We start from the raw sequence: 13,829 nt of genomic DNA on the forward strand, positions 1-13,829 counted from the left end.
ATGCATTTGCATGTAAGACAAAGAGTAATTTATGTTAAATTGTTGCATTATTTTTAAGTAAAACACATTGGAAAGCCAAACTGCATAAAACAAAACTCTTATGTAGTTGCATCTAGGACACTGACACGTATTCTTTGCATTTTAAGACTGGAGCATCATAGCAAAGTACAAGACCACTTGATGTGATCAGAACAGATAAACAAAGTGCAAAAAGGTGCAAGGCTTCACAGGTGTGTTCCTGAAGAAAAGAATGGCTGTCATTTACACAAAACAATTAGATGTTAAATCTGCTTGTAAATAAAGCAGTACTATAGAACTATTGCTTGTGAAATACAGTCTTAAGCCTCAAAGTGCAAAAAGCTAAAGATATTTTGAAAATCATTCATCCATTTCTGCCAGTCATAACAAACTTAGTGTTTCTTTCACTCATTCTATTCAAATCTCACTGAACATTTGAGTACAAACTAATTAAACCTGCACTGTTATGAAAAAATAAAAACTAACTAAACCACTTAAACCAGTCACTTACACCATAAAAATTATATTTCATTTCTGGTTTAAAACAATGATGAATAGAATATGCAGATACGCTAATTTTCCTTATACAAAATTCTTACTTTATTCAAAATCATAGAAATTATAAACAATTCTTTTTATATATATGTAATACACATATATATATTATATTGCTTATATTTACATATATATATATATATATATATATATTTATATTTGTATTTATTTAAGCAATAATAATTTTAAATATAAATTTCTTGGGCAACAGTGGACATGTTTAGGGTTAAATATAAATTCACATGGGTCATAGATTCATATGGGAATATATGGGTTTATGACACATGGAAAAAAACAGAATGAGAGCTTCCTGCAATTTTGGGAGCTTTCCATGGTTGTGCTTGGTTATGTTCAGGCACGTGTTAAATATAACACCGGCTATTCACAAACAGTCATAATGGTTTTTATTTTTTTTCTGCCAGTGTTTTTATGACCCCTTGAACATGACATATGAGACAAAAAACATGAAAGCGCCAAATCCAAGTTCTATCTACACGATTCAGGTAGGCTGTTTACAACCATTTTTAAGTTTGCTAAACTGATCATTGTAAAGCGAGATGGAGCGGGTGACCATTGAGAAGAAAGCAGTGTTCCAGTGCCGTCAACATGTGTGCAGAAAATATTCAAGCTGTAAACTTATGTATTTACTGATGAACAAACAAAAAACTCAAAATCAAGCCGAATTATAATTTTCCGTTTTTAAACTGTTATTTTTGTTTTTTTTACATGGAAAATTAAATGGCTGGAAGGTATTCAGACCAAAAAGTCTTAACTTTCATAATTAGAAAAAAAAAAATTTCATTTGATGCATTAAAACAAAGAGAGAAAAAAAAGAAATGAGATTGTTCATGAGAAAGTTTGTAGTAAAGTAAACAAACTATCTGAAGGTACACTGACCTTAGTGCATCTTTTTATTATTATTATTATTCTTATTATTTTTTTTACATTAATATAAAATTAGCTTAAGAACTTCAGTCTCAAAGGCAATCAACATCGAGAAGCTTGGATACAAGGGTTTTCAGAGCAGTAAGCAGTATGAAATTGTGCGACCAGGTGTTGGAGTGCAAGCGTACTAGTTAGATTGAAGCCCTTAAAAATTCAAGAACTGTTAATGAAATGCGATTTTACTTTGATAAGTGCAATTCAAATGAGCTTATTTACACAAATACACTTTTACATATGCAGTACATATATCCATTAATGATAAGACGATTGCTGAAAGTTTGGTCAAGCAAAGTGCTGTGTTTTTTTCTGTATTGAACAGAGCCTTTGAAACTTTAATGACCATAACAACTAAATAAAATAAAAGGATTAGCATAATAGTGTGAAATACTGCAAATAATGTAAGTTTTAACGTGGGCTCTTTTTTTCTTCTTTTTATTTCTTCATGAGTTATTCAATCAAGAAGCTGTGTAGTCCGTCATTATTCCTATGTGCTATTATTTATATTAGTGTTGAAAATGTGAGTTCACTCAGTCCATGAGAGAAAGATTGACTCAGACATATCATTTCCACGTACGTACCTGCCTGATATCTTTCGTTCGTCCATGTATCGCATAAGAACGGCGCGATCATATGAAGCCAAACGTGTTCATTTGCTGCTTCTACATGAGTCCACAGCACGGCTCTTTTGTGTTAGTCGTGTCCTCTTCTGGTGCTCTCAGCTTCAGTAGAGGTGGATCTCCACTAGCTTGGGTAAAGTACACTGCATTGGGGGACGCATCCTGCTGTACCGTTTCAAGGGGTTCCAGTGGCCCTTGGGGTCCTTCAGGGACGAGCTCATCCTGAGGGCCTGCAGACAGGGGTAAAGGAGGTGCTGGGTGTTTCTGTAGTTTAGCTGCCGCTCTCTGCCGCTTGAGATCTGCGAGCGTGTGGTGAGATCTCTCTCTGCTCATGTTGTCCCCGCCAGTAGCATCCGAATCTGGAGTGAGCTGATAGGAGGCGCTGCGTTCCCTGCGGCCCCCGCCCTGGAGTTCTCCAGGAAGTGAGGAAGAAAAGGACGCTGTGCTGCCGTTCCCCAAAACCTGAGCTCCGTTTTCCACCTCGACAACCTCTAATGGAGGAACAGGGGTGGCATTAGTGCCGGACGCCTAAAGTGAAGGAGGGAAAAATTTATGTCAAATCTATATATCTATATGTAAGACACAAACACATCACTGAGCTCAATAGAGGCTCTCAAACACAAGATCAGTTCGCCGTTTACACAATCATTCTATTTTCATTGCAATCATTAAATTCAAAATAGCCATAAGCAGTCACTGCCCAAGTAGTTGGAAAACGTGGTGAAGGGGGTGGATTAGAATCCACTGCTGCTTCAATGTATATGTAATGATTGATTATAATCAAGGTATTAATCAATATTTTTCCTTCTAAATATCAAATGAGTTGAATGACTTCTCTGGAGATTTTACTTTGTAAAATCTTTTCATGTATTCCCTAATGTCTGTATTTGATATCTGAATGCAGTAACCGTACTTGCTTATTTAACCCAGCTTCCAGAAATGAAATAGGGACTTGTTTTGTGTTTGAGAAAGGTCTTCAATGTGTTAAAACATATAGGGGTCATTGAAGCCAATAGTTTAAGGGGCCATTTCTTTGTTAAAGCCTTTCTTTCCAGTTAGACTAAAGTTTAGCTATCCTTGAGAGAAAGAACGCATTATCTTGATGTTTTGAGAGGACTCTCCTGTTTATAGTGAGAGCCTGGCCAAATCCAACCTTGGAAAAGCTGTGTGTCGGTGTGTGTGTTAGTCTTCTTGGTTACAGGTTAAGGAACCACTGGCATTATTGGAGATTGACTGAGTTGTTGTTCTGTACATGCTGACGCCCAGCAACCCAAATCTGAGACCAGGAAGGTCATGACGTGCCTAACTTCAGCTGTATAATCGAAGGAGATATGCTTCAGTCTATCTGTATATGTGTGGAAATTTACTGTGTTAATCTATTTCTTAGCCAATGAGAATCATTCATCCTGTAAGCAATGACGTAGCTTAGACCTTGGAAATCGTATAACTGCTGTGATCTTTGTAACTGTAAGCGGGGCTGCCTACGAACTCCTGTGAGTCTTGAAGCTGACTTCTGCTGATGAAACCTATCTTCAGTAAAACTTTTCTTTAATTTTTTATTATATTATAAATTCTTCATTCTTCATATCTGGTTCTGGGTCTTTGACTGTATACCCCTTACAGTGGAAAATATTATCAGATCTGACTCATTTGAAGGAACAGATGCTTCTGATGCTCTGTATATAGTTGTATATTGCTGGTGAATGCAAACACAGTTCACATAGTTTTTTTTTTTTTTAGTTATTATAGCACCTTCTATCAATGGAAGTTTTCCATCCAGAAACTTGCATTCTGCAAGTGAACGTTGGCTCGCGGTGCCATCTCAAAGAGGCACCAAATCACTTTTAAGGACCTTCACCTGGACTGTTCCCTGCTGGACTTAACCCGAGCTGTTGAGTCCATAGCCATTTTTCAGCAACACTTGATCCATTAATACTAACACTTTCTTTTGTCTTCAAATCTATATCTATTTATAAAAATTAAATATGACATATACTGCGTTAGACTAAAGTGAGAAGGGTCACAGCACTTGCATATTGTTGTCCTATTGTTAGTTGAATTGCTTCTATTGCTCTCCATATTTGTAAGTCGCTTTGGATAAAAGCGTCTGCAAATGATTAAATGTAAATGTCTAAAGTGAACGTAACCAATTGGGGGAAAAAATATGTCTAACATTATATTAGATCTGTGCATTAGGTCTTATTATCGGTGTGTCGAAATACTATTGGGTAAATGGGCAGTGGGCAGGATAATACAGACCCAAACAAAACAAAGTAGAATAACTGGCTGTAGCATTGTTTTTCAGAGAAACGAGTAGTTGATTTTCCTGAATATCTGCAAACATAATTCATAATCATGTTTGTTATTTGCATCTTTTGTCTTATTTTTAATAAGAAATAGAAAATAGAAAAGGAACTACATTGTGATTATTAATAGTATTCTGAATAGTAATTATTATTAATAAAAGAATTGAAGGAAAAGATGGATTGACAATTGTATCAAATCGTAATCGAATCGTGCCGATCATGAAGAATCGAGGCAAGTGAAGCAAAAGTAATATTGTGAATATATTACAATTTAAAAATTGTTTACGTTGGTCATAAGAGAGAAAGATATAAACAAGATTTACCAAGTTGACAACTGTGAAAAAAGTACATAGAAGATGTAGGAATAAGCCCATTTCTCACCAGTGCAGCGTGCAGGTTCAGTTCTGCATCCGTCTGTCTGTCTTCATCATCATCCAGGGCATCTGTCTGTCTTCCTCTCTCTTTCCACACCATGGCTTCCTTCTGATGCTCTCTACGGTACAGACTGCTGCGCTCATTCACACTGCTGCGCCTCACTACTTTACTGTAAACACAATCCACACAAAGAAGAGCTCACACACACTGTTTCAGAGGGGTTCTTTATATTATCATTATTAATTGTATATTAAGATCACAATTAGCATGATAAAACTTATCTAATCATGAAAAATGTCAGCATTCCAGTGTAAACGGTACAGCAACTGAGCGATGCAAAAAATACAGCATTCCAATCACAGTCAGCGAGGCTGTTTCCATGGTTTTTATGTATGCTCTGGTGCAAATTATCATTTGTATGCTGTAGTAACATTTTCTTCTTAAATATAAAGGGGGAATCAATTCGATTTTTAATACAACTGTCACTGTCAAGTGCAGCTTTGCCGGGCAGTGACGTAAACTAAATACTTTAGTTTTGCTGTTAGTTCTTCTCACCCTCTGCTGCCTGTGCTGGACACTCGTCTCTGCAATGTGTTCTTGTGTTTGTCCTGACCCTTCATGATGGCATCATGCTTGTGTTTCAAGTCCATCATTTTGGCCCGGACCTCCTCATCAGTGCACACATCTGCAAAACAACACAAGTAATACCGTGAAGCCTCCTGCCAAGTCACTCCTGATCAAACATGTGGGATGTGTCGTATACCCAGAGGCGTCTCGTCCAGCTCAGACTTGGCGTTTAAACTCGCACCATTAGCCACCAGCAACTCCACCATCTGGATCTATAAGAGCAGAAAGACACAATCACGGAAGAATAAACATCAATTTTGCCATTAAAGTCAATATAATCATTCCAACTAACAGCTTTATGATTTAAAAAGGTCCATTACATGTTTGAAATTATTAAGTTTACCATTTATTACTTACTAAACAGAAGGTGGGGCAAGGCATTTAATTTTTTAATTTTTAAAAAGGCCAAGAGCCTATCCTTAATTTCTCAGTCATCAACTATTATTGGTTAGTTGTTATTGCCCGTTAAAAGGAAGACAATTTTTTTTTACTGGTTGAAACGCCCTTCACATCCTGATAGCAATCAATAATAGAAGTGGGTGAAATGCTAAAACATACCAAAAACCGACCAAAAACCGACCTACCTGCCTGTGACACACACATCATCAGCGCGTTAGGTAAGGCTATGCAGACTAAGCGCCACAAACAGCAGCCGCCTTTTACAGTTCTTCCTGAACCAAAACAACGAGCGAATGCTGCGTTCACGCTATGTCGTAATCGTTACATGATGGCAACCCGTGACATTCTACTCACAGTAGTTCACGTCCTCAGACTTATGCGTTTCTATGTCAACACTATCAATGGCGAAATTAATCTACAGCAGTCAGGTGGTACAACTAGAGCTCTGTAAGTTGTTTACGTTCCTTATTATTGTAATGTTATGTTATGTTACGTAATTTAACGCCGTCTCTCGTCTCGTGACACTTTGCAGATGCTGTAGTGTTTTGAAGGAGCCGTGGCTTTGGAGAGCGCTCTGAAGGGAGGGTGGTATCTTATGCTTTCAAAGCTAGCTTGCTATTACTAGCCTGTTTGAAATTGCCTACCCTTCCTTAAATGGCAGGTTGTATAATGGCCGGGGCACTCAATCCTGTTCCTAGGGATCTACCTTACAACAAAGTTTAGCTCCAACCCTAATCAAACACATCTGTATCAGCAAATTAAGATCTTCAGGAACATTTCATAAATTACAAAGAGGTGTGTTGGAGCAGAGAGTGTTTACCAGTTGTTGTTTTTTTTACCCGTCTTCCAAAAAAAAGCATAGTCTTTTCTGATTGGCCAGCTGGTCCCAGTCTGTTGTGATTCGTCAAGTAAAGACAAGTCATATATATTTGTATAGCTTTTACAATACAGATTGTTTCAAAGCAGCTTTACAGAGATAACAAGAAAATAATGCAACAAAGTTTGTTTCCAGTCCAGCTTAAGTATGTTCAGTGATGTTTCATTTTTGTTTTTAAAAAAAAGTTATTAATTTAATTCAATTCATTTATATATAGCTGCTCTGGAGTAAACCGAGATGTCAACATCCAGCTCAGTTCAGTTCTTGTATAATAGTGTCAATGCAGGCAGATCAATATTATTGTTGAATATGAAATTAAATGTTAAATTTAATGTCTCCATCTAAGCAAGCCAAGACAATGGCAGCAAAGGTGAAAAAAGGCGACAGTGACAAGGAACCAAAACTCTATCAAGTGGCAGAATGGAGAAAAAAAAACGAGAAAAAAAAACTGCTTGGAGCATACCAGAAATGTAACGCCCCTTACTATAACCGGCTTGTTTCAGCATTGGAAGCTGAAGCACTGTAAATACCACTGTAACTACGCTAACTATGCCATCAGTTTTGCATATCAGTTCAAGCCCTAGTCCGATAATGACAGTCAGAGAACAAGAGAACAAACTGATCGACCCAAACAACCTTTCGCAAGCATGACTGACAGTGGCCTTTTTATTTTATTTTATTTTATACCTCTCTTACATTTCAGATGTGATGTTATAACTGTGTCATTTTTCTACATCACGGTTAAACTGTGTCTGTTAACACACAAACGCTTTACTACTCCCTATGAAACTTTGCTTTATGATGGTGTATTCTAGATCATTTAAGTCGACATGAGAACTCAATATCTATATTTTGCTTAAAGGTCTTTCCAAAAATGTTTACAAACTACAATAAGCTAGTAGACCAGTAACATGCATTAAGAAAATAAATGGGGTACATTTGGATTTTATACAGGCTGCAGATTATAAACCCTCATAAGTGTCAGTATTCACCTGTCCCCAGCAGGCGGCAGCATGGAGCGGCGTCCACCCGTCAGCGTCCCGGTCGTCAGGAGACATCCTGTGCTCCAGCAACAGCTCCCCCACTAACATGTACCCATTAGCAGCAGCTATATGCAGCTACACAGAGAACTGGATCTTTAGTTTTTTGTAATATTATAAATGATCATCCTGTCTGTATGTACTGCGGTCTCTCACCAGAGTGGCCCCCTGCTCGTCCTTCACATTCAGATCAGCTCCACTCGCCACCAGCTGTTGGAGGTCAGACAGCATCGCTTTCTCCTTGGCTCCGCGACATTCGTCAATTCTCTCCTGAGTAATCCCTAATTACAAACATATGGATAATAGACTTATGTGAAATGTTTAAGAAATCACTGACACTTGGACTGCAATAACTTATCTACAAAATCAGTTTAAAATGCTACTAAACAGTTACAGCCATTATGATTTAGTTGGGTCTGTGCTCTTTTAGTTATAAGTAGCAAGTGTTATACAATCGAATTTTGCTGTAAATCTGTAACATAGTGTAAAGTTACTTTTTATATGCATCCTGATAAAGTTCCCTTGGCCTTTGGAATTAAAAAAGCCACACATAATCACATTCCTTTCACCATATTTAGAGATTGGCATGGTGTTATTTCAGTTAGGCTAACAGCTAGTATGATTTGCATTGAGAGATGATCTTATGGAAAGTGCCCCATGCCAATCTCTAGGAATGGTGAAGGGAATGTGATGATGTGGGGATATTTTAATTCCAAAGGCCAAGGGAACTTTATCAGGATGCATATTATCCTGGATCCATGAAATAACTGGCCTTTAAAAATAGAAATCTGCCTGCCTCTATGGGAATTTAACATAGGGGTGTCCTGTCTTATGCACCCTGTATTTTAAGGAAGAACATTTATTTATTTACGATACATTATTCATTTACAAAGAAAATTGGTGTCCTTAAAGGTTGGATTTTTTCCTCATTTTTTAAATTAAGGCATTATTCCTCTTTTTAGTCAACTTTAGCATGGGTGTGTTCACTTATGCTAGGCACTGTTTATGTTGAGCGTGTCAACACAATGGCCAATCAGAGGTGTTTAAGAATCCGTTCAACAGCATTTACTCAAAATGCTAGAGGGAAATGCTGGTATCGTCATTAAATTTCAGTACAGACTGAAACGAAGTCAGTACTTTTGGCAACTCTAAATGCATTCCTGTCCAAGTAACAGATAAAAGTAAAAAAAGTAAAAGATAATGTTCAACAACACACATAAGAGGTTTGATTTAGCTCAGTATTAGGTAAATTATAGGCAACCCTCACCCTGCTCTGCCATGATCATCTCTATGAGCTCTAGCGTAGCCTCGTCCTCACACAGATCATACGGCATGTTTCCATCAGCATTTACCGCCAACAGATCTGCACCCCTAAACACATGAACTCAGATAGTCTTTATCACAGAATAAAAGTTGTGTATGACAAAACGCAGTAAGATCTGCATGACAAATAAACTGAGACTTACGCTTCTATCAGCATCTGGACGAGGTCAGTATGCCCGCAGGTGGCCGCTGCATGTAAAGGAGTCCACAGCTCACTGTCGCATGCGTTCACGTTTGCGCCCGCGTCCAGAAGACAGCGAGCTACATCCAAAAAATCATCTATGCAGCTCTGCGGAGAAACAGTTATCTGAATTTTTGGCTGTAGAAAAAAAAACATGATTCAATAGTAGGGATGTGCCAAGACAGCAAAGCTAAATCCTCCAACAACCAACTAGTTGATTTGTGTAGTGGTTGCCAAGGCTGATATATCGGCAGATATTTGGCATTTTTTAATCAATGATTTTCTGTTTGGTCATTAGGTGTCCGAAGCAGACTTTAATTTTGATGGCGCCAAGACTTTTGTTTTGACAAAAATTCACAAATAACTGCAAAACTGAAATCTCTTTCTTTACACAACATTTGCGTAGTTCCTCCATTTTTTCACACAGACACGCCGATGAACGAAATGTACACGTATCCTTCCTTTTTGGTTGAACTAATCCTTAAATGCGAATATTTTTATTTATTTAAATATAATTTAATTAATTCATAATATAATAGCAGCATTGCGGCATCAGTTTGAATGCAGATACTGGACTGTGTGAAAATTATATTGAAAAGAAGATGAAACACTCTGCAGCCCGTCAAATTAACTGAAAATTAGGGCTGGCAAAAGATTAATCGCGATTAATCGCATCCAAAATAAAAGTTTGTGTTTACATAATATATGTGTGTGCACTGTGTATAATTATTTTGTATATATAAATACACACACATGCATGTATACATATAAGAAAAAAATTATATTTATATATAAAAAAATTATATTTATATATAATATAAATTATAAATAAATATATACAGTATATACATGCAAATATTTCTTAAATACATGCATGTGTGTGTATTTATATATATACAAAATAATTATACACAGTGCACACACATATATTATGTAAACACAAACTTTTATTTTGGATGCGATTAATCGCGATTAATCTTTTCCCAGCCCTACTGAAAATATTAGGCTACTTCTAAGGTAAACTCTTTTGTCATGACTCACACACCAAATTTCGATTCTGACTTCTAAATGTTTGCTTGTGCTCCTAAATTTAAATGAAGCTTAGTCACAGCAATACTTTAATGGTCACATACACACAGATTATGTGTATGTGTGTTGTTTGTGTCGATGAGTGTGTACCTGATGTAGCGCAGTGAGCCCGTCCTCATTGTACAGGTCTGGACTGACTCCATTATTCAGCAACTCTCGTACTGCCAACAGACACAAATGCTCTAAAGTCACCAAGCCAACAAACTCTAATCAATTTGAACAAATGATGATATAAAAGGGAAAGTTCATCCAACAAAAAAATAAAATTCTGTTATAATTTACCCTCATGTTAATCAACATGAAAATGACAGAATTTTCATTTTTACTTTTCTTAAAAAGTGTTTTTTTCCCAAACAAAAGGGAGTCAAGAGGGTTGTTTGGACCTATATACAAATTTAATAAAACAAATTGTAAATATACATATTAGAAAACCATGAAAACATATTTCCAAAAATGTGCCCAATGTGAAATTATTTTGACATTCTAAAACAATTTAAATATTAAACTAAAATGTTCACATTTTTGGCTATGTCCACATTAATCCAGATAAATTTTAAAACGGCATTTACGTTTCAAAACGCTCTCCGTCCACACTAGCATCTTCAGACGTTTTCCAAAATTCTCTCATCCACACTGAAATATCGGAAAACGCTAAATTCACCTTAGTGCGCATGCATAAAACTTTATAAAATCTCACTGAAATGATAAAGAACAGACATACTAAATTTCTAATGCTATTCTTCTACTGAATCATTTTATTTAGCAAAATATCTCACCATTCACTGATGCGTCCAAGGTAACACTCATATGTTTAGTCTAAACTGCTCTCATGTTTTGCCGCAGGATAGCAATTGCGAGTAAATTTTGTCATCTTTTCAGGACTGCGATATGAAGATTGTACAAAGTAACATATCTTTAGCAACAGTGTGAAAGTGAATAGCACATAACTGGCACTATACCAGTATAAACATCGATATCTGTGATATTACATGACTAACATGCGTGAGTCATCATTTTCAAATACCTCCATTTTTACAGTCCACACTACAAAGCAAAAATGGCATTTTCAACTTTATGCACTTGGGAAATAGTTTTCAAAAAGCTCAGTTTTCGCAAAACAAAAACGCAGTCTCAATGTGGACGGAAGGCAAAATGGAGAGAAAAAGATGCGTTTTCAAATGAAAATGTATTCGTGTGGACAATGCCTTTATAGTATACCAATCAACTTCTGTTGAAAATATAGTAGGATTTTATCTACTAATGATTTGGTGTTTTGAACTTGTGTTAAAGCGTATAATCTTGATTTAACAGCTGATGAAACAGTTTCATTGGGTGAGAGAGGAAGAGGAATAATTTTTAATGGTCATTAAATTAATAACTACATTTATAACTGCTTTTAATATCACATAACAGAGAAGATCTAGCAAAAGAAAAAAGATCTAGCAAGATGTATCTTGGATTATTTTTTACATTCAAAAACCTGACGTTTCAACAGGGGTGTGTAGACTTTCTACAGCCACTGTAATAAAGGGAAAGAGATTGCTACTCTACTCTTACCCTCCTCTATGTCATTCCTAGCTGAAGCCTCCAGTAACGTCACGTTGGTGTGGAAGGTCACCCTTCTGCTTTTCTTCACCCCATCTCCCTTGTGACCACGGGCACTGTCCTTGTCCATCTGATCCCAGCCTTTCAGCTGTTGCGCGCGTCTCTTCTGCGCCTGCTTCAGGCGCTCAGTGGCCGAAAGACGGCCGATAGTTGTCATTTCTGCTAGCAGCTCTGCATGCTCTGCCATACCTTCCAAGTCAACACTCTCAACGTCTTCACAGTCCCATCTGACCCCACGAAAACTGCTTGGACCTTCTGCTGTCTCCTATCATAGACATTCGACTCTCTCAAACCTGCAGTTCTGATGTCCAAGTGCCTGATGAGAGCTGCATACAAACAGAGATGCAGATGACAACCAAAGACGGACCATATTCTTGATAACTTTTCCTATGTGGACCAAGAGGACAACTTCTGCAAAGAAAGAGCGAAAAGTTCTAATGTCTTGCATTTTAGGTGAATTTACACACCAAAAATACAGACTGAAAGATGGATAAATATTAAAAATAAAAAAAAATAAAAAAATAAAAAAAATAATAATAAAAAAAATAAAATAAAAATCTTTTTGAACTGTGCTATAGATAAAACTAGTTTGAATGAGATAATATTTATCTCTCAAAATACTAGAGGAAGATATAAACCAATGAATCTGAATGATACAAGAGTTTGTGTGTCTGAAACAGATTTTATTATACATTTATAACGTGTATTTATAAAGTATTTTATAAAGTAAATTTATAAAGTAACATTAATAAAGTGCATGTTTTTCAATAGTTTAACAGAACAAATTTATATCCAAAAACACATCTCTGCTCAGCCAACATGTGTTCTTAAATGGAAAGCACTCTTCAGGAGATGGGCTTAATCTCTGTCATCATTTATCACTAGGTTTGGCATCTTCAATATGAAAAATGAGGGACAATAACTCCTATTAAACCTAAATAACAATATTTAATCTTTCCTATATACAGGCTTTAGCTTAAAATTGCTCTCCAAGCATGTCTTCATGGGTGTTAAGTTCTCAATATTCACTGGAAGACAACAACTGTAGAGTGATGAGGGGTGTAGCAAAAACTTCTTACACGCGATGGGAAGCCGTCTTTTATTGCTCCTGCATTAAGGAATACGCTCATGGTGAATAACGCGGACTAAAAGAAGGGGAGGAGCTGAAGTATGGGATCAATATCCCGCCAAATGTATTGCAGCCACGGATCAAAATATAATAAGCGTGAATCAAAAAATAACAAGCATGAATAAAAACTTTAAACAAAATATTTTTCACAAAACTTAAACTTGTGTTCATGCTTTCTTCAAAATTATGTTTTCCTTGGTTTTATTACTCTGTACTTTGCGCTCTCTTTCATTTTCTGCTCATAATTTATTTTTAATAAGTTTTTCTCTTCGCTCTTCTTTCCATGTTCTGCGCTTGCTCTTCCAAATGTTGCAGTTCGAGTTTCATGTAAATTAAGGCAGGCTTAAGCGTCACCATTTGTCCACTAGTTCTAGATTGACAGCTCCTCCTCTAGCCAATCAAACGAAGAGGGGAGTTGACGTCACTCCAATGCGACTCACACTACTGATGCTCACTCGTACAGGGGAAGACAACAGTTTATTTTAAACTTTACAAGGAATTTTAAGAAGTAAAGCTATCTGAACTCTGGACATATACAAATAATTAAATTCCTCTTTTTTGAGATAGCCTACATTTCAATGCGCACACTGGTAATTGGTGTTAAACAATACTTGGCTCATGATGTTAATATGCTAAGGCAGCTCTAAAACATCATGCAGTTTTGAAAAACTACATTTCTTTGCAAAAATTAAGTTAAAACCGGCCTTTACCCGTCTGAAGAATTTAGGACTTTGACCTTTCAA

At 36.6% G+C, this 13,829-nt stretch overlaps 1 protein-coding gene across 3 annotated transcripts in view; it reads right to left on the reverse strand.

Moving 5' to 3' along the window:
- Positions 1–1,499: 1,499 nt before the first annotated feature.
- ppp1r16a (protein phosphatase 1, regulatory subunit 16A) overlaps positions 1,500–13,829 on the reverse strand; it is a 36,021-nt gene continuing 23,691 nt past the window's right edge. The window contains exons 2-11 of one of the 3 annotated variants that reach the window (XM_077205888.1): positions 11,910–12,283; positions 10,443–10,513; positions 9,226–9,371; positions 9,027–9,130; positions 7,916–8,040; positions 7,712–7,837; positions 5,580–5,655; positions 5,372–5,501; positions 4,823–4,985; positions 1,500–2,663 (exon numbers count right to left, since the gene is read on the reverse strand). In XM_077205888.1, the coding sequence (XP_077062003.1) occupies positions 2,178–2,663; positions 4,823–4,985; positions 5,372–5,501; positions 5,580–5,655; positions 7,712–7,837; positions 7,916–8,040; positions 9,027–9,130; positions 9,226–9,371; positions 10,443–10,513; positions 11,910–12,144 (1,662 nt within the window). In that variant the 5' untranslated portion in view covers positions 12,145–12,283 and the 3' untranslated portion in view covers positions 1,500–2,177. Of the gene's footprint in view, positions 2,664–4,822; positions 4,986–5,371; positions 5,502–5,579; positions 5,656–7,711; positions 7,838–7,915; positions 8,041–9,026; positions 9,131–9,225; positions 9,372–10,442; positions 10,514–11,909; positions 12,369–13,829 lie in introns of all 3 variants that reach the window. The other 2 variants (XM_077205889.1, XM_077205886.1) reach the window with 2 other exon arrangements.

The sequence above is a fragment of the Siphateles boraxobius genome, unplaced genomic scaffold (assembly GCF_051911475.1).
Source record: "Siphateles boraxobius isolate OS27281-9 unplaced genomic scaffold, OSU_SipBor_1 55, whole genome shotgun sequence".
NCBI lineage: Eukaryota > Metazoa > Chordata > Actinopteri > Cypriniformes > Leuciscidae > Siphateles > Siphateles boraxobius.